Source organism: Bombina bombina, chromosome 3 (assembly GCF_027579735.1).
Source record: "Bombina bombina isolate aBomBom1 chromosome 3, aBomBom1.pri, whole genome shotgun sequence".
NCBI lineage: Eukaryota > Metazoa > Chordata > Amphibia > Anura > Bombinatoridae > Bombina > Bombina bombina.
In genome coordinates this window covers 863013135-863035458 of record NC_069501.1, presented here as the reverse complement: position 1 = coordinate 863035458, position 22324 = coordinate 863013135, and the positions used below count along the sequence as shown (strand labels likewise).

The following is a 22324-nucleotide window of genomic DNA, read 5'->3' as shown; positions in this document are numbered from 1 at the left end:
CATTGACTAGTTATATTTATAAATACACACTCTGAATAGCAAATTATATTTTTTTGCTAAACTTATAAACCTTAATTTTTTAACAACTCCATTTGAAAATGATTGTTTTTATAACAATTTTATAACATTTTACATTTTTAGACCATCAACACTTATTTATTCTTTTATTTTTTATATCAACCGTTAATAAAATAAGTTTTACTCTCACTTCATTTTCACTGTTAACATTAACACTGTGACAGAATTATTACTAGCTCTCTGCTTGTTATAGGAGATCGCAGTTGAATCTGTCTCTACATAAATTTCTTTATTACAGTCTTATCCCCATTACCACAGACAGGGATAATGTGTCTCCTTCAGGCCAAATATATACCTCATAACGGAATAAATCAGAAGTAGATAAGACTATACTATATATTGCCTGTTTCTGTATATGTTTTTCTTATATGTCAAACGGAGAGCTATTCAACCTACAAATCTGGTTTTCACTATGTATAACAAAACATTTTACATTTGGAGTTTAAAGGGATGTACACCAATCTATTTAATTGTTAAAAAGCACTAAGCAGTGGGTTATACTTAAAAGAAATCATTGCAATATGTATTATTCAACATTTTTTGTTTTTGTGAAGTAAGCTGGGGTTTCTACAGAAAGGATAAGTAGCAGTTTTTCCTTTGAAGTACATCAGCTGATTACCCATGCACAGTAGAATTTTTTTCTGCAAAATCATGTGACAATGGAACCTAAGTTCTGTAATGTCTGCTTACTTATCTACACTGAATTTGAGTGTTCATTTAGCAATAAAACCAGTAAGTTGTTTGCTGTTTTTTTAACCCCCTTAAAGGGACAGTCAACACCAGAATTTGTGTCATTTTAAAAGATAAATAATCCCTTTATTACCCATTCCCCAGTTTTAAACAGCCAACACAGTTATATTAATATACTTTTTAGCTCTGTGATTACCTTGTATCTAAGCATCTTCTGACAGCCCCCTGATCACATGACATTTTATTTATTATCTATTGACTTTCATTTTAGCCAATTAGTGCAGTGTCTGCCACAATCCACGGGCGTGATCACAATGTTATCTATATGGTTTACCTGAACTAGCTCTCCCCTGTTTTGAAAAGCAAATACAAAAGCATGTGATTAGAGGCGGCCTTCAAGGGCTTAGAAATTATCATATGAGCCATCCTAGGTTTATCTTTCAACTAAGAATGCAAAGAGAACAAAGCAAAATTGGTGATAAAAGTAAATTAAAAAGTATTTTAAAATTACATGCCCTATTTGAAACATGAAAGTTTAGACAAAAACTTCCCCAAAAGACCAGAGCATTTTTAGCATTTTTGTAATAACTACATTTAAACAGAAATAGAGCCTTTTTTAAATATATTTAACTATCAAAACTATATATATGTATATATATATATATATATATATATATATATATATATATATATATATATATATTAGTAGACAACCCAAAGTATTGATCTAGGCCCATTTTGGTATATTTCATGTCAGCCCACCATTTCACCGCCAAATGCGATCAAATTAAAAAAATCGTTAATTTTTTCACAATTTTAAGTTTCTCACTGAAATTATTTACAAACAGCCGTGTAATCATGGCACAAATGGTTGTGAACGCTTCTCTGGGATCTCCTTTGTTCCGAAATAGCAGACATGTATGGCTTTGGCATTGCTTTTTGGTAATTAGAAGGCTGCTAAATGCTGCTGCGCACTATACTTGTATTTTGCCCAACAGTGAAGGGGGTTAATTAGGTAGCTTGTAGGGTTAATTTAAGATTTAGTGTAGAGATCAGCCTCCCACTTGACACATCCCACTCCCTGATCCCTTCCTGACCCCTCTCAAACAGCTCTCTTCCCTCCCCCACCTCACAATTGTCACTGCCATCTTAAGTACTGGCAGAAAGTCTGCCAGTATTAAAATAAAAGGCTTTTTTTATTATAATTCTTTTAATTTTCTTTAGAAATATTCTGCAGTGTTGGATCCCCCTTAGCCCCCAACCTCCCTGATCCCTCCCAAACAGCTCTCTAACTCTCTCCCCTCTACCTATTTGCCGCCATCTTAGGTACTGGCAGCTGTCTGTCAGTACCCAGTTTGCTGCAAATTAGGCAATTTTTTTAACAAAAAAATTAAAATAACCTTTTTTTTCTGTAGTGTAACTGAACCCCTCAATACACTATCACCCTGCCACTCCCAGATCCCTTTATGGCAACGGATCCCACATAGGATCCCCCTCATTGCCCCTACCTCCCTCCTCCCCCCTCAATGACGCAGTTTTTTTTTTTTGCTTCTCTGTAGCGTGACGTAGCGGTCCCACCCCCTCTCGCCCTCCTCCCGCCTCCTACAGCGATGGGCCGCCCACCCGCCTCCCTCCTTATCCTCCCACCCACAAACGATCGGCATCACCGCTGTCCGAAGCAGAGAGGGCCACAGAGTGGCCCTCTCTGCATATCTATTTCTGCAGTGGGGCATGCAGAAATAATGCGATCTCGCAATTTTGAGCGAGATCGCGGCAGAGAGATGCCCAGAACTGGTCCTTAAGGGCATAATGACCAGCGTCGTACAGGGTACGGTGCTGGTCATTAAGGGGTTAACACAATCTGTTTCTTTTTATGTTTACTTTGAATTAACATTTTTTCTACAAAAGGAGCCCTTTTTCATATCCCTTTAATATACCTTCAATCTGTACCCAGTGCCGGCACAGGCTGAAAAGTACTTTTAAAAATCAAAGCTGTTCACATCTTATGAGGCTCAGTCAGGCACAGATTAAATAAGAAGCGTCCACTATTGATTAACAACAGAAAGCAAAGGGTAACCAATTTTGTAACACTTTAACGAAAGCAAAATGTCAAGAGACACATGGGTTCTGGTGCATATTTATCCCATTGGAATATTCCTGTATAAACAGAAGGAAATTGTCAAGAAAGGAGCTAGACATTTGTATTTACCATTATCTGAGGGCTGCGTAACATTTTTCTTCTGCTCTTCAATGCGTTTCAACAGCTGCCTTATTTCTGTGTCATAATCTGTCCATTCAGGGACAATTCGGGCTGCAGCTTTCAGTTTGGGTTCTTTCGTTTTAGGATTGTTGCACTACAAGTCAACGTCATAAAAAATAACAAAAACATAAACAGAATGTTCAATACAAAAATACATATTACGTCATCTTCAAGACAAATATACTTTTTTTTTTCTCTAATGCAAACAATGATAAAATAAGAACATGACTAAGGACCTAACACAGGTCTGAAACGTTGTTGCTTTTGTGTGGACCAAGGTACAATAAAAGGTCTTTTTCTACGAAACCTGCCAAGGCTGGAGTCACTTTTTTCAAAATAAGAAGACCAGCCATAATGTAATCTAATAATTTAACATAAAACGGTAGTTGAATCTGTACACATTTCCACCAACAAAACTGATATGTTGCCCATAGGGAAATTGCATTATTGCAGCTCAACAAGTAAAATGTCTGCTCCAATAATCTACTGTGACTGCAAAGGACAATATAATACAATAAGCTACAAGCATCCTGATCTTGCATATTATTGCACATATCTGAAATCTCTGTAAATCAATATATTATACCACAAGCTGTCAAGATCTTTAAGGCATGGTTTGAATAGCTGTCAGTTGTTGCACCCTGAACATCCTAGCCAATAACACAATGCTGCTTTCTAACCCTTGACAGATTACAGCATAGTTTATTGACTTCAACAAATTGAGCATTTACAGAAGGAGACGTGCTCTGAGGCTATGTGCTGTACATTTTCTCTTCGATCGCTCTTAACACATTTCCTGTGCAATGATAATTCTGAGCCCACAGATACATTTTTTTTCCCATGGCTTATTAGACTTCAACTCCTTCAGGCACAGGTAAAACAAGATGCTGCCACATTCGATTAACAACAAAAACAAAGAGGAACCAATTTCCAAACACTGTAAAGCAAAATGTCATAAAGAAATATGGGTTTCAGTGCAACCATTTGGAACATTACTGTAGAAATCTGAATGAAAGCAAATAGTCAATGAACTATGCAAGGGAAGTCTTGAACTCGAAACAAAGATGATGAGAAAATATATCTAAAGGGTGATTTTGTCCCTTTCAGAATGTCAACTTATAAAGAATCATTGTTTTTTTTTTATGTTAACAGCATTATCCAGATGTAAAAGAAATGCTGTAAATGACATTATTCACTGGCCTATTCCCGTTAAGAAATACAGGACTGTATAACAGGGGTACTAATTTATACATATGCAATATAGTATTTCAATTTCACAATAGTAGAGAACATAAGATGAAATTGTCCAAATATTTTTGACAAATGCAATATTTCCACATCTAAATATGTGTATGTATGTATATATAGTAAATATGTATATACATTTGTATTAATGTATTTTATATACATAGATGTGTACACATATATACACTTTGGAGCCCTTTCCACTCAAATATCTAAAAAAATTAAAAATCCTTTAAGTTAAATTTAAATATTTAATTATGTGTTTTACTGTATACATATAGACACAAATGAAGAGATCAGCACTCACCAACAATACCCATCTATTTGGTGCTATTTGGTGCACTGCCAGAAACATTCAAAATCATTCCCCTGAGGATCAGGATCTGGTGTATATCCCATACGATCTTCAAGAAGTAGCAGGCACTCAAAACTTTAATTAAACGCCTTTAAAGGACCAGTCAACACATTAAATTTGCATAATCAACAAATGCAAGATAACAAGACAATGCAATAGCACTTAGTCTGAACTTCAAATGAGTAGTAGATTTTTTTTTATAACAAATTTCAAAGTTATGTATATTTCCACTCCCCTTGTACCATGTGATAGCAATCAGCCAATCACAAATGCATATACGTATAGTCTGTGAATTCTTGCACATGCTCAGTAGGATCTGGTGACTTAAAAATTGTAAATATAAAAGACTGTGCACATTTTTTTTAATGGAAGTAAATTGGAAAGTTGTTTAAAATGACATGCTGTATCTGAATCATGAAAATTTAATTTAACCTGAGTGTCCCTTTAATGTGTCACAAGAAACTAACACATAACGTTTTGGCCCCTCACAGAGGCCTTGGTCACATGTACAAACATGTTTGACTGTTTCTGGCAGTGCACCAAATAGATGGGTATTGTTGGTGAGTCGTCGTTTCTTGCGACACATTAAAGGTGTTTAATTGAAGTTTTGAGTGCCTGCTACTTCTTGAAGATCGTATGGGATATACACCGGATCCTGATCCTCAGGGGAATTATTTTATATATATAAAGAAATATACATTTAAAAATAAAAAGAAGGTTTTCTTCTATGTGAAGAACATTGGAATGTAAAATATGCATAATTACCTTTGGGTATAGCGCAATTGGTTAAATGTGGTCGGGTTTGTGCATGTTTTTCTTTTTTTAGTCTATGGGGAGAATAAGTCCTGAAGTTTACATGCGCCAGGATTTGCTTACACAAACTTTTACTTTCAACTTGTAATACGTGCGCTATCCCACCCGCTTAAAAAGTTTACTTTCAGCGGTATTTAGCACCGCTGAAGTAAACTTTCTACTAGCCCAGAAAAGGTAATGTAACTAAAATAGAGGTATATGCACATTCAATTTTAGTGAAAACATTTCAGTTTAATTTTTATTTGCTGCAAATTTAAAATTTATATTGGTGTCAGGTCCACTGTTAACTTCACTCTCCCCTGTAAGAGTCTGTATCCAAGAGTCCCATCTAACTGGGACTTTCAGGTTCCACCCCTTTTCTTAAAGAATTAACTGAGTTTAGCACTATAATTTCTTTTATCAATCTGGAGAATTTTTGATCATTGGGACCACAGAAACTAATGAAGCTCTCTGGAAATAGTATTCCACCTAGCCAGTGTCAAGATTGCTCCATCAACTTTTGGAATAGATTTCAGATTTTCAGAGGGAAAAGGGAAAAAGTTCTTGAACTTTGTGGAGTGAAAAAAAAGGAACACATGGTTTGTTCCATTCCTTGGTAATTAGGTCAAAAACAGAATCAGGTACAGGGAAGGTAGACGGCTTTTTAGAAGAAGCTACAAAAATAATTGATCAATCTTCTTGGCAGATTGTTTGTCTGTTGTTGGAGGAGCATCAATCTCCAGGGCTATTAAAACTTCCCACAAGAGAGCATTCCAACCTGAAATTAAAGGACACTTCTTCTGCTACTTTATCAGAGGGGGGTCCTGGGTTTCTGAATAATGTTCTTTAAAAGAGGACATTTCTGATTTCACTGTACTCCTGTTTTGTGCAGGGTACCTAGACGGTCTCTCCTGAGGGATGATCCTAAGGCCCATGAATAACATAAATTTACCTGATAATTTCCTTTTCTTCTGATGGAAAGAGTCCACAGCTGCATTCATTATTTTTGGGAAATAAGAACCTGGCCACCAGGAGGAGGCAAAGACAACCCAGCCAAAAGCTTAAATACTCCTCCCACTCCCCTTATCCCCCAGTCATTCTGCCGAGGTTCAAGGAACAGAAGAAGAAATATCAGGGTGAAAGGTGTCAGAAAAATAATAAGGACGCCCCACATAAAATTACAGGTGGAGAGCTGTAGACTCTTTGCATCAGAAGAAAAGGAAATTATCAGGTAAGCATAATTTCTGTTTTTCTCCTTAAATGGAAAGAGTCCACAGCTGCATTCATTACTTTTGGGAAAACAATACCCAAGCTATAGAGGACACTGAATGCCAAGACGGGAGGGTAAAATAGGCGGCCCATACTGAGGGCACCAGGCCTGAACCTCTACCCAATGAAAACGCTTCGTTCGAAGCAGAGAAAATTTTAAGAGGAAAAGCCCCAATGACACTGACTTGCAGTTAGTCCAGAAACGAAACTAGAGACCGCAAATGGACTCGACTAAGCCAACAGTCCTCCAGGAGACACCATAGTCCAACAAACGGTCCCCCACTGCTCATCTCTACAAATGAAGGAGACATCAGCTGAAACCCCCAAGGGAACGAGGCAAAGGAAACGAAAGGTCCCCTAATACAAAAAAGAACACCTCCAAGAGTGAGCCCAGCTCACAGAGACCCAAAGGGGCACAAACAGGGAAAGGAGGACACATATATTTTTCTGTCATCCATTTTGTTATATTTTTCAACTGATATTTTTTCATTTTTTTTCACCTTTTGTATTGATTTTTTCACTGGCCATTTTTTAATTTCATTTTTTAATTTTAATTTGAACTTTATCATATTTTTGGGATTATTTTTTAGATTTTCAAGTTTTTCACTTTCAAATATCAACTTTTTGGTTGTTTTGCATTTTTCAAATCACTTTTGGATGGCCACACGTCACTTGAGGTAGCCACTTAGCACTATTGGAACACACAAAGCTCAGCCACAGCTGATTCACAATTCATAGCTGGAATTTCACACAGTGGGTCAACTAAAGTTGGACTTGTGCATATATTATACATGGTCATAAATATTGTTATCTTTATTCTCACACTGCCAGTATACACCTTGGTCCTACACAGCCCAAGGTCCTACATTTTATTTCACATCACTGCAATTCATAACACAAGCCAATCTACATCAGCTCTCATCCAGCACAATTTCAATAAGGAATCTTAATTCATTTACAGGAATCTGCCACACAAGGTTGACTGTCAAGGTCCATTACTTGGATAATCCTTTTTTATCTTTAGCTTACCTACGTTGTTTTATGATCTGTTTTAGTTTGTACTTGTTTATTGTGGATCCACAATTTTTTAACTATTGTGCCATTTTATAATTAAACTGTTTGACTGCAAATTTACACTTCATTGTATTCAAATACACTACACTAATTGAGATTCTCAGTCATCTGGCCGCATTTGAGGCGCTCTGAACATACCCCCTTACCATTGTTCATTTTTGGGCTAGCTAGATAGCCTTTGCTTAGAGTTATAGGTGCATTTGTCTCAAGGCGCTTAATCTATATGCTATTTTTTTTAAAAGTGTATATACACCCAGGCGAAAACCCCAAGTTTGAGAACACAGAGTCCATAACAGGAAACCACAGAGGGTACTTGTGAGGAAGAAGAGTCAAGCAAAAAGCAACCCCCAGACAGAGGGCAGCCAGGCAACCTAAGCCACTGGACCTACACACAGGTCCCTAAAAAGGGGAACACAAAACCTCAATCAAGGCCCCCCCGAGGAGAGTATACCCTCAGAACCCAAAGGAAGAGTAAATCCTCTTCTGAAATCAATGGAGCAAGTTGAAAGGAAAATCTATACCCTAGCACACTATACCAAAGCTCACACATCCAGAGAAGACTGCGACCCGAACGCAGCGCCTTAGACCGCCCGGCCATCCTGACCTGCAGACCCACACCCAGCTGGACCAACCCAGCCTCAGGGATCCAAGACAGGGGAACAAAAGAATCCCAAAACAGGTACAGGAATGAGCGTATGGATAGCACAGTGTCTGTTTTCAGAGTACAAGTACAACCTGACTCTGAAAACAGACAACAAGGTCATAGACCTAAGGATCTATCAAAATAAAGGCCCAACAAGTCTGACTTGGAGCCAGCAAGACCCCAGGGGGAACCAATCCCACCTTACTGCCTCTCATACAGGAGAAGCCCCAAGAAAGGACTCCATCTCCATAGGGAGGAGAATATCCCATAAAGAAAAAGTATGATGCCCGGAAGGGCAATAACTGCCATCAAGGCCCGAAGTCACTGGATAATGGTAAGATAAATTCCCAACACAGATGTCCTAGAAAAGGACCCCCCTACAAGTAGCTTGCCAAGCAGAGGCACAGCCAACCCATTCACCTGCAGAGCAGGGAATCCACGGGAACACTGGCAAACTAACCAGGGGAATGCAACCCTAAGGCGCACCAGAAATAGGACATCAAGCGACAGCAGCTGGGTATGAACCAACAACCCTTGAGGCTCAAGCCACACAGCTAACCACTAGATGACATGGGCTACTCTGTGGCGAAGAGTAAAAAATACTCCGAAAACCTGGCCAACCATGACCAGGTGAGGTAGATGGAGCAAGAACATAGCCCAAGTTCCACTACCGTGGAACACCCCGACCAGCCCTGAGATCCAAGATTCCAAAACCACCCAAGACTGGGTCAAGTAAAAGGCCAAGCGAAGCTTCAGCACCCAGAAGTCTCAAGGAGAAAAACAGGGCCGGCACCTAATAGTTCAGGCAAACCTTACCCTAGAACTAAACAACCCAAATGGCCAAAAAGCCAGACACAAGGGATATGGATGCATATCCAGAGAATCCGGATAGCGAGAAGAACTCGAAAGCCCCGACCAAAGGAAGGAATCACCCCTAGCTCAAGTCCAACGCTCCAAGGAGCAAGGCTAGAAGTTGTATGAAGATACTTCTCAAATCCTCAGGCCAACCAAGGGATACCTTGAGGTCAAAAAAATCCTACTAGCATGACTAGTCACCCTATCACTTCCGCACAAGCAGAGGACACAAGGAAGAGAAAGGCACTAAGCCTACCCAGCTCCGGAAAACTCTGAGCTTAACAAAGTCCCCGCAGGGAACAACCATAACCCGGAACACAGATCCCTAAAAGGAGATACAACTCACCTGGAGACAATGGAAGAAGACCCAAAGGTCTCTTCAAGGTCTCAAGAGCTGCAACTGGTTTCAAACTGCAAACCTTCCGCATGCTAGACAGCTATCCTGTACAAGCTGTTGGATCAAGCCCAAAAGGACAAATCCAGAGGCCTAAAAATTAAGGCCAAACCGCTCAACTGCGGTAAGGGGCATTAAGCCCTCCAACCCTCCACCACATGGGGGAGGAAAACTCTAGGTTCTGATAAAATCAGATGTCAGATAGACTGAAGCAGCGGAAAACTCCCCTGCCCAGCAATCTATGACTGAAGGCTATAAGGTCTGAAACAATCCTTCCCGCCTCATGGACCCACAGGTCCTCTTGAATGCTTAGTTGAACATGAAAAACAATGTTAACCTGAGCACTCTGTGCTTCTACCGAACCAGCCGAGCAGAATAGAGCCACGTGTCTGAACAGCCGCAAGACCGAACGAACCCGACAGGACCAGCCTGCGCACCTAGGGTCCTAACCTGCAAGCTGCATAAATTCTCCCTCATAGGCGAAAAAATAGAAACAGACATTTTTAACATAGGACTAACATGTCCAAAACAACTTCCGAAGTAGTAATAAAGAGTATCAATCCCAGAAGGTTCCCGAAGGGAAAAAAAACAAATAAGACATCCCATCAGATATAAATAAAATATAAGGCAACCCAGAGGTTAACGCCCAAAAAGACACAGGCCTACCCGCAGGACGATCCAAACGGAGCCCTATCTTTCAAAAACTGTGAAAGATCTCAAACAAATGACAATCAGGAGATTACCTCACCCCCACATGTCTAATGAGGTGCACCATTCGAATGATCAGACTGAAAATCCCTGTATCTGGTAACGATAGGGTCATTCCATAACTGAAAAACATGTCTCAGCAATACACAAAGGCGCACAATCCTGTAACAAAAGGCACAGCACTCAGGGACAGTTACAGCCGCGGGGAACTGTAGAGGCCCTCCCCAAGGTGGAAGGCCCGGGACAATAGGGTACGAGCACATTCTCAAATAAACGCCAACATTATGTGGAAGCAAAAACGTGCTGCAACCTCCGGGGGGAACACGCCACCCTGCATGGAGGAATCAGAAACTGGATCACCCGCATGTGTAGAAGTATGAATTGGTAGGGAACTTGCCTCTCAGAGGACAGGACCCCCAGAGGTGGATGGCTCAGCAGTCTCTTGATGCCCAGAGCCCGAGGACCAGGTGCTCTAAAATGGCATACGGAACAAAGCTGGTTGACATGTGTCAATGAGGCCAATCCGTATTCGTCACCGGACACAGAATCTGAAATCAAAATAGTCTCAGTATCAGAATCCTCCATAACTGAATCTGAAATTAGCACAGTCTCAGCATCGGAATCCTCCATAACTGGATAGAGGATATATAAATATGGACTAAAGTAATAAAAACAAAAAACGGCACCTAACACCCCCAATGGCTGGGGCACTCACCACCTCCTATGACCAGACCCCTGATGACTAGAATATTTCCTTCGCCACACAGTCGGGAATGCGGAAATGGAAATTGGAACGTAACCACGTCCAAACACAAGGTGAACCGTACAGTCCAAAAAAGCGCACCCAACCAAAAAAGTAAAATGAAACAATCTTACCAGAATCTATGCCGTGGAACAGGAACATGGCCTTTCAAGTGTGACCAATAGTAGCATCGCCTCTGTCATGGACTTGAGAGAAGAAAGCAGGCAGCAGAGCGAAGTTCGACAACGCTGATTGCTTAAGGAGCTATGAATCTGAGTCGGGTTGCTCTCCCTGCATCTCCGGACTCTAACTTTCATCCAAGCCCTCACTGAGAGACTGACAGGACTACTTAAAGGGACAGTATACTGTAAAATAGTTTTTCCCTTAATGTGTTTACAATTGCTTTTTTTACCAACTGCAGAGTAAAAAATGTATGAAAATGAGCTTTTTAAGGTTTATTTCTGTATATTAAAGCTCTGATTTTGTGTTTTGAAGCCACAGCCTAATAAAATAGGTTGAGCTTGTAGGTATAATCAGATCTCATTACTGTACCACATTGTGCACATATACCTGCTTCTTTATCTTATATCTGTCCTTAAAACAATCACCAATACTTTGAGAGAACAATGGAAAATCAACATTTTATTACCTTATCTCTGCTTTATCACACTGGGAGTGTAATTTCTTCTGCTGGCTGTGTTTACAAAGCTTATCTATAGCTGGTACGCGCGGCCACAAACTTTCAAAATAGGTGGGGATACCACATGCTAAATTAACAATTTCAAATGCCAATATAAGGGTAAAGGAGCTACTTGTAAACAATTTAATACACTCCAGCAGGTAAAGTGGATCATTGGGAACAAAATAAAGGGGAGAAAATTTTTGAGTAAACTGTCCCTTTAAAACTCCTGTCCTATGCCAAAGAGTACTACCCTCCATAAGAGACAAAAAACAAAAATTAAAAATTCTGACACTTCTCTGCCAACCTCCTGGCACGAAAGGCAAAGAATGACTGGGGGATGAGGGGAGTGGGAGGAGTATTAAAGCCTTTGGCTGGGTTGTCTTTGCCTCCTCCTGGTGGCCAGGTTCTTTTTTTTTCTCTCTACTTTCTGATTATTTTAAAAACATTACACATGGGTGAATATTTATAGGTTTTCAAAGATTTACATTAGGTTCAACGGTTTTGATACACTCAGTACATGCAAACGTTTTCCTCTTTTGCGTATTCTTAAATAAGAAACATTTATCTCACTATGGCCTAGATTTAGAGTTTGGCGTTAGCCGTCAAAAGCAGCGTTAAGGGATCCTAACGCTGGTATTTAGAGTCAGCCAGGAAAGGGTCTACCGCTCACTTTCTTTCCGTGACTCCAGGCTACCGCAAATCCCCTTAGGTCAATTGCGTATCCTATCTTTTCAATGGGATTTGCCTAACGCTGGTATTTGGAGTCTTGGAACAAGTGAGCGGTAGAGCCTTTACCGACAAGACTCCTACCGCCAAAAAAAGTCAGTAGTTAAGAGCTTTATGGGCTAACGCCGGAACATAAAGCTCTTAACTACTGTGCTACAAAGTACACTAACACCCATAAACTACCTATGTACCCCTAAACCGAGGCCCCCCCCACATCGCAAACCCTATAATAAAATTCTTTAACCCCTAATCTGCCGACCGGACACCACCGCCGCCACCTACATTATAGCTATGAACCCCTAATCTGCTGCCCCTAACATCCCCGACACCTATATTATATTTATTAACCCCTAATCTGCCCCCCCAACGTCGCCGCTACCTAACTACATTTATTAACCCCTAATCTGCCAACTGGACCTCGCTGCCACTATAATAAATGTATTAACCCTTAAACCGCCGCAATCCCGCCTCGCAAACACTATAATAAATTGTATTAACCCCTAATCTGCCCTCCCTAACATCGCCGCCACCTACCTACAATTATTAACCCCTAATCTCCCGCACTTAATGTCGCTGCTACTATAATAAAGTTATTAACCCCTAATCTTAAGTCTAACCCTAACCCTAACACCCCCCTAACATAAATATAATTTAAATAAAACGAAATAATATTCCTATCATTAAATAAATTAATCCTATTTAAAACTAAATACTTACCTAGAAAATAAGCCCTAATATAGCTACAATATAATTAATAATTACATTGTAGATATTTTAGGATTTATATTTATTTTACAGGCAACTTTGTATTTATTTTAACTAGGTACAATAGCTATTAAATAGTTAACAACTATTACCTGTACAAAATTACCTGTGAAATAAAACCTAACCTAAGTTACAATTAAACCTAACACTACACTATCATTAAATTAAATAAATTACCTACAATTAAATTTAATTAAATAAACTAATCTATAATACAAAAAAAACCACACTAAATTTCAGAAAATAAAAAAATATTACAATAAGTTTAAACTAATTACACCTAATCTAAGCTCCCTAATAAAATAAAAAAGCCCCCCAAAAAAATAAAATGCCCTACCCTATTCTAAATTACAAAAGTAATCAGCTCTTTTACCAACCCTTAAAAGGGCTTTTTGCAGGGCATTGTCCCAAAGTAATCGGCTCTTTTACCTATAAAAAAAAATACAACCCCCCCAGCATTAAAACCCACCATCCACATACCCCTACTCTAACCCACCCAAACCCCCTTAGATAAACCTAACACTAACCCCCTGAAGCTCTCCCTACCTTGAGTCATCTTCACCCAACCGGGCCGAAATCTTCATCCAAGGTGCGCAGAGGAGGTCCTTCATCCGGTAGAAGTCTTCATCCAGGCGGCGTCTTCAATCTTCATCCATTCAGAGCGGAGCCATCTTCCAAGGAGCCGACGCGGAGCCATCCTCTTCATCCGGAGTCTTCTAACACAATGACGGTACCTTTAAGTGACGTCATCCAAGATGGCGTCCCTTCAATTCCGATTGGCTGATAGGATTCTATCAGCCAATCGGAATTAAGGTAGGAAAAATCTGATTGGCTGATCCAATCAGCCAATCAGATTGAAGTTCAATCCGATTGGCTGATCCAATCAGCCAATCGTATTGAGCTCGCATTCTATTGGCTGATTGAATCAGCCAATCAGATTTTTCCTACCTTAATTCCGATTGGGGGAGGGAGATTAGGGGTTAATACAATTTATTATAGTGTTTGCGAGGCGGGAGTGCGGCGGTTTAGGGGTTAATACATTTATTATAGTGGCGGCGAGGTCCAGTCGGCAGATTAGGGTTTAATAAGTGTAGGTAGGTGGTGGTGGCGGCGACGTTGGGGGGCAGATTAGGGGGTAATAAATATAATATAGGTGTCGGCGATGTTAGGGGCAGTAGATTAGGGGTTCATAGCTATAATGTAGGTGGCGGTGGTGTCCGGAGCGGCAGATTAGGGGTTAATAATAAAATGCAGGTGTCAGCGATAGCGAAGGCGGCAGATAAGGGGTTAATAAGTGTAAGGTTAGGGGTGTTTAGACTTGGGGTTCATGTTAGGGTGTTAGGTGCAGACTTAGAGAGTGTTTCCCCTTAGGAAACAATGGGGCTGCGTTAGGAGCTGAACGCTGCTTTTTTGCAGGTGTTAGGTTTTTTTGCAGCCAGCTCAGCCCCATTGCTTCCTATGGGGATATCGTGCATGAGCACGTTTTTCCAGCTTACCACTACCGTAGGCAACGCTGGTATTGAAGGTTGAAGTGGCGTTAAATTATGCTCAACGCTCCCTTTTCTGAGCCTAAAGCAGCCACTCAGACAACTCTAAATACCAGCTTTGTCTTAAGGGTGCGCTGAAAAAAAAAGCAGCGTTAGCACCGCAGGTCTTTACCGACAAAACTCTAAATCTAGGCGTATGTGTCTGGTACAGGCTTCTCTCCTGTACATATATTTAGGTGTCTTTTGAGAACTGACAGTTTTATAGCTTTCTCCACATTTTGTACATATAAAAGATTTAGCATTTTTCCGTTTCTTCCTTCTGTGAGTTATTTCATGAGCTGTTAAATTACCCTTTTGTGTGAAACATTTGTCACACACTGAACATGTGTATGGTTTCTCCCCTGTGTGAATCTATTGGTGTTGTATGAGACATGACTTCCATGCAAAACTTTTGTTATAATCCACACAAGTGAATGGTTTCTCCCCTGTATGCATTCTTTCATGTTTTAAGAGTAGTGACTCAAGTGCAAAACCTTTTCCACAATACATACAAGGGAATGGTTTCTCTCCAGTGTGCATCAGTTCATGAGATATGAGGCTTCTCTTGTGTTGAAAAGATTTCCCACATTCTGTACATGCAAATGGTTTCTCCCCTGTATGACTCATTTTGTGTTTTACAAGTTCAGCTTTACATACAAAACACTTTTTACAATCCATACAAGGGAATGGTTTCTCCCCTTTGTGCATAATTTCATGATTTGTGAGGCTATTCTTGTGCGTAAAACATTTCCAGACTCTAAACAAATAAATGGTTTCTCCCCTGTATGAATCCTTTGGTGTTTTAGAAGATCTGAATTACATACAAAGCTTTTTCCACAATCCATACAAATGAATGGTTTCTCTCCTGTGTGGATCCTTTCATGATAGGTGAGGCTACTCTTTTGTGCAAAACATTTTCCACACTTTGAACATTTATACAGCCGCTCCCTTGTATGAAGCTGTTGGTGTCTTTGGAGACCTCGCTTGCTTGTAAAGCTTTTACTACATTCAGTACAAGAGAACACTTTCTCCCTTTTGCGAATATCTTTTTTTGTTTTAAGCCTTTATTAGTTGGAGTGCATGGTGTATGTTCTCCAACAGTAACTTGCAATGGCATCTGGGATACAGCTACAAGTTGACCACAGTCATTAGCTCGAAAACACTATAAATCCCTCTGGTATCAGTATAAATTGTACTCTTCTCTGGTGTGGGGGTATAATATTCAATGTGCTCTCACAAATTGCTGATGTAACAGTCCCATGATTTATTGTGGTCACATTATCTGCAGTATTCGGCTTTTCTGGTTCTGACGTCACTACTTTATTTGTTGAAAATCCATCACCTGGGGATGGAACAGTCACATGACTTTCTTAGACATCTTTAGTATCTGTCTCTTCTGGTTCTGACTTCACCTTTAGATTTGTTGAAAAACTATCGATAGAAAATATATATCTGTTTCTGTCTTTATGGTGGTCACATGATTGGCATTGTCCAGCTCTTCTTCCTCTGACTTCACCTCTAAACCATCATCAGGGGATGTAACAATTACTGTCTTTATTTCCATTAAAGGATCATTAGTGTCCATCGTTTCTTCCTCTGTCTTCATCTCAAAAACCCCAGATGAATGTCTTGATCTATGATGCACAGGAATTCGGTGGCCAGGTTCTTATTTCCCAAAAGTAATGAATGCAGCTGTGGACTCTTTACATTTAAGAAGAAAAATTCCTTTCTGCCCCTTGCAAGTGTCTGCATTTAACTGGTGAAGGTATGAAAGCCATCAGTTCTGAAAATTTAGAAAGGATATGTTCCTTTATTATACAGGACAGGTCAGAAGAGCTGTCCTGGGGATAACCCTGATGGGTTGTAAATTCCTAAGCACTGACCCTATCTAGAGTGAGCCATAGACTCAGTGAATAGGTGTCACAACTAGATGGCCCAAGACATCCTGAAAAAGCAAACAGTGTTGTAAAGGGGTTACATTATATGGGGATTGCCATTACAAAGGGTCAGCATGATGTCCAGAGATGTGAGCTCTACCAATTGTATCCATAGTATACAGAATATAAGCAAGGATAGCTAAGAATCTACAGGTAGATATCAGCAAAGAAATACATTATAAGAGGCACACAAAGGGGTAAACTCCCCTCAGGGAATAATGGCACATGTAAAGAGACCTAGAAGGGTCTCTTCAAATGGAAAAAATGTAAATGCTAGGAAATGATGATAACTGCAGAAAATAAAGGATTACAATTAAATAAAGTTAGCCAAGGTCTGCAAATAAAGGATGGTCACCACTCCTAAATTATAGAAGGAATTCTGCTGCGTGTCACTAAGATGACCACCAGTCAGTGAGGAAAAAGGTGAAAGTGTGACATTTAAGTGCCAAAACATTAACCCCTGAAATCCCATGTACGGAAATAGCATTATAGAGGGAAAAATTACTTGTAAAGGCGCTATATTTCCTTCTGATCCTCAGAGAGCCTGCTGCTGAAGAGGACCGGAGCTACAGTGTGTGCTAAAGCCAACATCAGTTAATTTAACAAGAAGATCATTACTTAAGAATTTACTTTACTCCTTGCTGGAAGCAAAAAAATTGTGGTATTATGCAAACGTGGGAGGGATTAAAAACTCTGTTATGTTAGGTGTTTTTGCCTCCTCCTAGTGGAATGGAGTTTGATGGCTTGGGTACTCTCAGTATCTTATGAAAAAACAAAACCCACTAGTATAGTAATATCAGTGAATAATCACATATTTGCAGTCTTCTATGTAAGTTGCTACATAATTTAGTAAACAAAATGTGGACATATAAATAGAGAAGAAACAAAGTTGGGGGATTAAAACCACTATTATGAAACTACAAATCAAAAAAATATGTATTAATTATATTTATGTATAACCCTAATTAAGATAAAGACTATACTGAAAAGTTCAGCCACTTTAAAGGTCTACTCCAGAATTGTTATTGTTTAAAAAGATAATCCCTATATTACCCATTCCCTAGTTTTGCATAACCAACACAGTTATATTAATATACTTTTTACCTCTGTGATTACCTTGTATATAAGTCTCTGCAGACAGCCCACAAATTTCATTTTTTTTTGGCAGACATGCATTTTAGCCAGTCAGTGCCCTCTTATGATTAGCTCCACGGGCATGAGCACAATGTTATGTGTATATATATATATATATATATCAGTCACACATGAACTGATGCCCTTTAGCTGTGAAAAACTGTCTAATGCATTCAGATAAGAGGCGACCTTCAAGGGCTCAGAAATTTGCATTTGAGCCTACCTAGGTTTAGTTTTCAACTAAAAATACCAAAAGAATAACGCAAGTTTGATGATAAAAGTAAATTGGAAAGTTTTTTAAAATTGCATGCCCTATCTGAATCATGAAAGTTTAATTTTGACTAGACTGCCCCTTTAACAGAAGTACAATAGGTATGGATATTTAGGAAATATGCTTATCTTAGGAACCTCTTCCAATTTAATTGAATAGCTAAACATTTATGCCCTGGATGACAAATAAAATCTCTGACCATGATGATACTATTCCAATAAGCAAATAAGAAATAAGGTAAGCTCTTTTAACTCTGACATAGAACAACATAGAATGTATGAATCTGAGTAATAAAAGAGAGAGATATATCCACATCCTGTAAGCCTCACAGTATAACAATGCTTTCATTTGACCCTCACGTCTAAACCCGTTTAAACTGAGTCAAAATACCAAAGTAAAAAAATGTTTTCAAAACAGAACAAATGTAAGAATCCATAAAGAAAACAAAAACAGAATTTATGTTTACCCGATAAATTTCTTTCTCCTACGGTGTGTCCGGTCCACGGCTTCATCCTTACTTGTGGGATATTCTCTTCCCCTACAGGAAATGGCAAAGAGAGCACACAGCAAAAGCTGTCCATATAGCCCCCCCTCTGGCTCCGCCCCCCAGTCATTCGACCGACGGTTAGGAGAAAAAGGAGAAACTATAGGGTGCCGTGGTGACTGTAGTGTATAGAAATAAAAATTTTAAACCTGACTAAAAGCCAGGGTGGGCCGTGGACCGGACACACCGTAGGAGAAAGAAATTTATCAGGTAAACATAAATTCTGTTTTCTCCTACATTGGTGTGTCCGGTCCACGGCTTCATCCTTACTTGTGGGAACCAATACCCAAGCTTTAGGACACGGATGAAGGGAGGGAACAAGTCAGGTAACCTAAACGGAAGGCACCACAGCTTGCAAAACCTTTCTCCCAAAAACAGCCTCCGAAGAAGCATAAGTAACGAATTTGTAAAATTTGGCAAAAGTATGCAGAGAAGACCAAGTTGCTGCCTTACAGATCTGATCAACAGAAGCCTCGTTCTTGAAGGCCCATGTGGAAGCCGCAGCTCTAGTAGAGTGAGCTGTAATTCGTTCAGGAGGCTGCCGACCGGCAGTCTCATAAGCCAATTGGATGATGCTTTTCAGCCAAAAGGAAAGAGAGGTAGCAGTAGTTTTCTGCCCTCTCCTCTTACCAGAATAAACGACAAACAAGGATGATGTCTGTCTGAAATCCTTTGTTGCTTCTAAATAGAATTTTAAAGCACGGATCACATCTAGGTTGTGTAACAAACGTTCCTTCTTCGAAACTGGATTCGGACACAGAGAAGGAACAACTATTTCCTGGTTAATATTCCTATTGGAAACCACTTTTTGAAGAAAACCAGGCTTGGTACGTAAAACTACCTTATCTGTATGGAATACCAGATAGGGTGAAGGACAATTCAGAAACTCTTCTAGCAGAAGAAATAGCAACCAAAAACAGAACTTTCCAAGATAGTAACTTAATATCTATGGAATGTAAGGGTTCAAACGGAACCCCTTGAAGAACTGAAAGAACTAAGTTTAGACTCCATGGAGGAGTCATAGGTCTGTAGACAGGCTTGATTCTGACTAACGCCTGTACAAAACGCCTGTACATCTGGCACGGCTGCCAGACGTTTGTGCAACAAAACAGACAGAGCAGATATCTGTCCTTTTAAAGAACTAGCTGACAAACCTTTATCCAAACCCTCTTGGAGAAAGGAAAGTATCCTAGGAATTTTAATTTTACTCCAAGAGAATCCCTTGGATTTGCACCAACGGATATATTTTTGCCATATCTTATGGTAAATTTTCCTAGTCACAGGTTTTCTGGCTTGAACCAGAGTATCTATAACCGAATCTGAAAACCCACGCTTAGATAGAATCAAGCGTTCAATTTCCAAGCAGTCAGCTGCAGAGAGACTAGATTTGGATGTTCGAATGGACCTTGTACTAGAAGATCCTGCCTCAAAGGTAGCTTCCATGGTGGAGCCGATGACATATTCACCAGGTCTGCATACCTAGTCCTGCGTGGCCATGCAGGAGCTATTAGAATCACCGAGGCCTTCTCCTGTTTGATCCTGGCTACAAGCCTGGGAAGGAGAGGGAACGGTGGAAACACATAAGCCAGATTGAACGACCAGGGCGCCACCAATGCATCCACTAGTGTTGCCTTGGGATCCCTGGATCTGGACCCGTAGCGAGGAACCTTGGAGTTCTGACGAGACGCCATCAGATCCATATCTGGAGTGCCCCATAGTTGAGTTAACTGGGCAAAGACCTCCGGGTGAAGTTCCCACTCCCCCGGATGGAAAGTCTGCCGACTTAAATAATCCGCCTCCCAGTTGTCTACTCCTGGGATGTGAATTGCAGATAGATGGCAGGAGTGATCCTCCGCCCATTTGATGATCTTGGATACCTCTCTCATCGCCAAGGAACTCTTTGTTCCCCCCTGATGATTGATGTACGCTACAGTCGTCATGTTGTCCGACTGAAATCTTATGAATCTGGCCTTCGCTAGTTGAGGCCAAGCCAGGAGCGCATTGAATATCGCTCTCAGTTCCAAAATGTTTATCGGGAGAAGAGACTCTTCCCGAGACCATAGACCCTGAGCTTTCAGAGAGTCCCAGACCGCGCCCCAGCCTAAGAGACTGGCGTCGGTCGTGACAATGACCCACTCTGGTCTGCGGAAACTCATTCCCTGAGACAGGTGATCCTGAGTCAACCACCAGAAAAGTGAGTCTCTGGTTACCTGGTCTACTTGAATCTGGGGAGACAAGTCTGCATAATCCCCATTCCACTGTTTGAGCATGCACAGTTGCAATGGTCTTATATGAATTCGAGCAAAAGGAACCACGTCCATTGCTGCAACCATTAGTCCTATTACTTTCATGCACTGAGCTATGGAAGGCTGAGGAATAGATTGAAGAACTCGACAAGCATTTAGAAGTTTTAACTTTCTGACCTCTGTCAGAAAAATCTTCATTTCCACAGAATCTATTATTGTTCCCAGAAAAGGAACCCTTGTGGACGGGGACAGGGAACTCGTTTCTATGTTCACCTTCCACCCGTGAGACCTGAGAAAGGCTAAAACAATGTCTGTATGAGCCCTTGCTTTGGAAAGGGGCGATGCTTGGATTAGAATGTCGTCTAGGTAAGGTGCTACAGCAATGCCCCTCGGCCTTAGGACCGCTAGAAGGGACCCTAGCACCTTTGTGAAAATTCTGGGAGCAGTGGCTAAACCAAACGGAAGAGCCACGAACTGGTAATGTTTGTCCAGAAAGGCGAACCTCAGGAACTGATGATGATCTTTGTGGATAGGAATATGCAGGTACACATCCTTTAAGTCCACGGTAGTCATATATTGACCCTCCTGGATTGTTGGTAAAATTGTCCAAATTGGTTTCCATTTTGAATGATGGAACTCTGAGGAATTTGTTTAGAATTTTTAAATCCAGAATTGGCCTGAAAGTTCCCTCTTTTTTGGGAACTACAAACAGGTTTGAGTAAAAACCCAGACCTTGTTGGAACTGGGTTTATCACTCCCATCTTTAATAGGTCTCCTACGCAAAGTAAGAATGCCTGTCTCTTTATCTGGTCTGAAGATAAGCGAGACATGTGGAACCTTCCCCTTGGAGGAAGTTCCTTGAACTCTAGAAGATACCCCTGAGAGACTATTTCTAGTGCCCAGGGATCCGGAACATCTCTTGCCCAAGCCTGAGCAAAGAGAGAAAGTCTGCCCCCTACTAGATCCGGTCCCGGATCGGGGGCTACCCCTTCATGCTGTCTTGGTAGCAGCAGCAGGCTTCTTGGCCTGTTTACCCTTGTTCCAGCCTTTCAATGGTTTCCATGCTGGTTTAGGCTGGGAAGCGTTACCCTCTTGTCTAGAGGCTGCAGAGTTAGAAGCCGGTCCGTTCCTTAAATTGCGAAAGGAATAAAAATTAGATTTGTTCTTAGCCTTGAAAGTCCTATCCTGTGGGAGGGCATGGCCCTTTCCCCCAGTGATGTCTGAAATAATCTCCTTCAATTCTGTCCCGAAAAGGTTCTTACCTTTGAAAGGAATATTAAGTAATTTTGTTTTGGACGACACATCCGCCGACCAAGATTTTAGCCAAAGCGCCCTGCGCGCCACTATTGCAAAACCTGAGTTTTTCGCCGCTAATTTTGCCAATTGAA

The 22324-nt window shown here is 40.5% G+C and overlaps 1 protein-coding gene across 1 annotated transcript in view; it reads right to left on the bottom strand.

The window, feature by feature from the left end:
• Positions 1 to 22324, bottom strand: part of UGGT2 (UDP-glucose glycoprotein glucosyltransferase 2) — a 991813-nt gene that overhangs the window by 6000 nt on the left and 963489 nt on the right. Inside the window, exon 38 of the mRNA XM_053707835.1 lies at positions 2978 to 3122. Coding sequence (XP_053563810.1) covers positions 2978 to 3122 — 145 coding nt within the window. The remainder of the gene's footprint in view (positions 1 to 2977; positions 3123 to 22324) is intronic.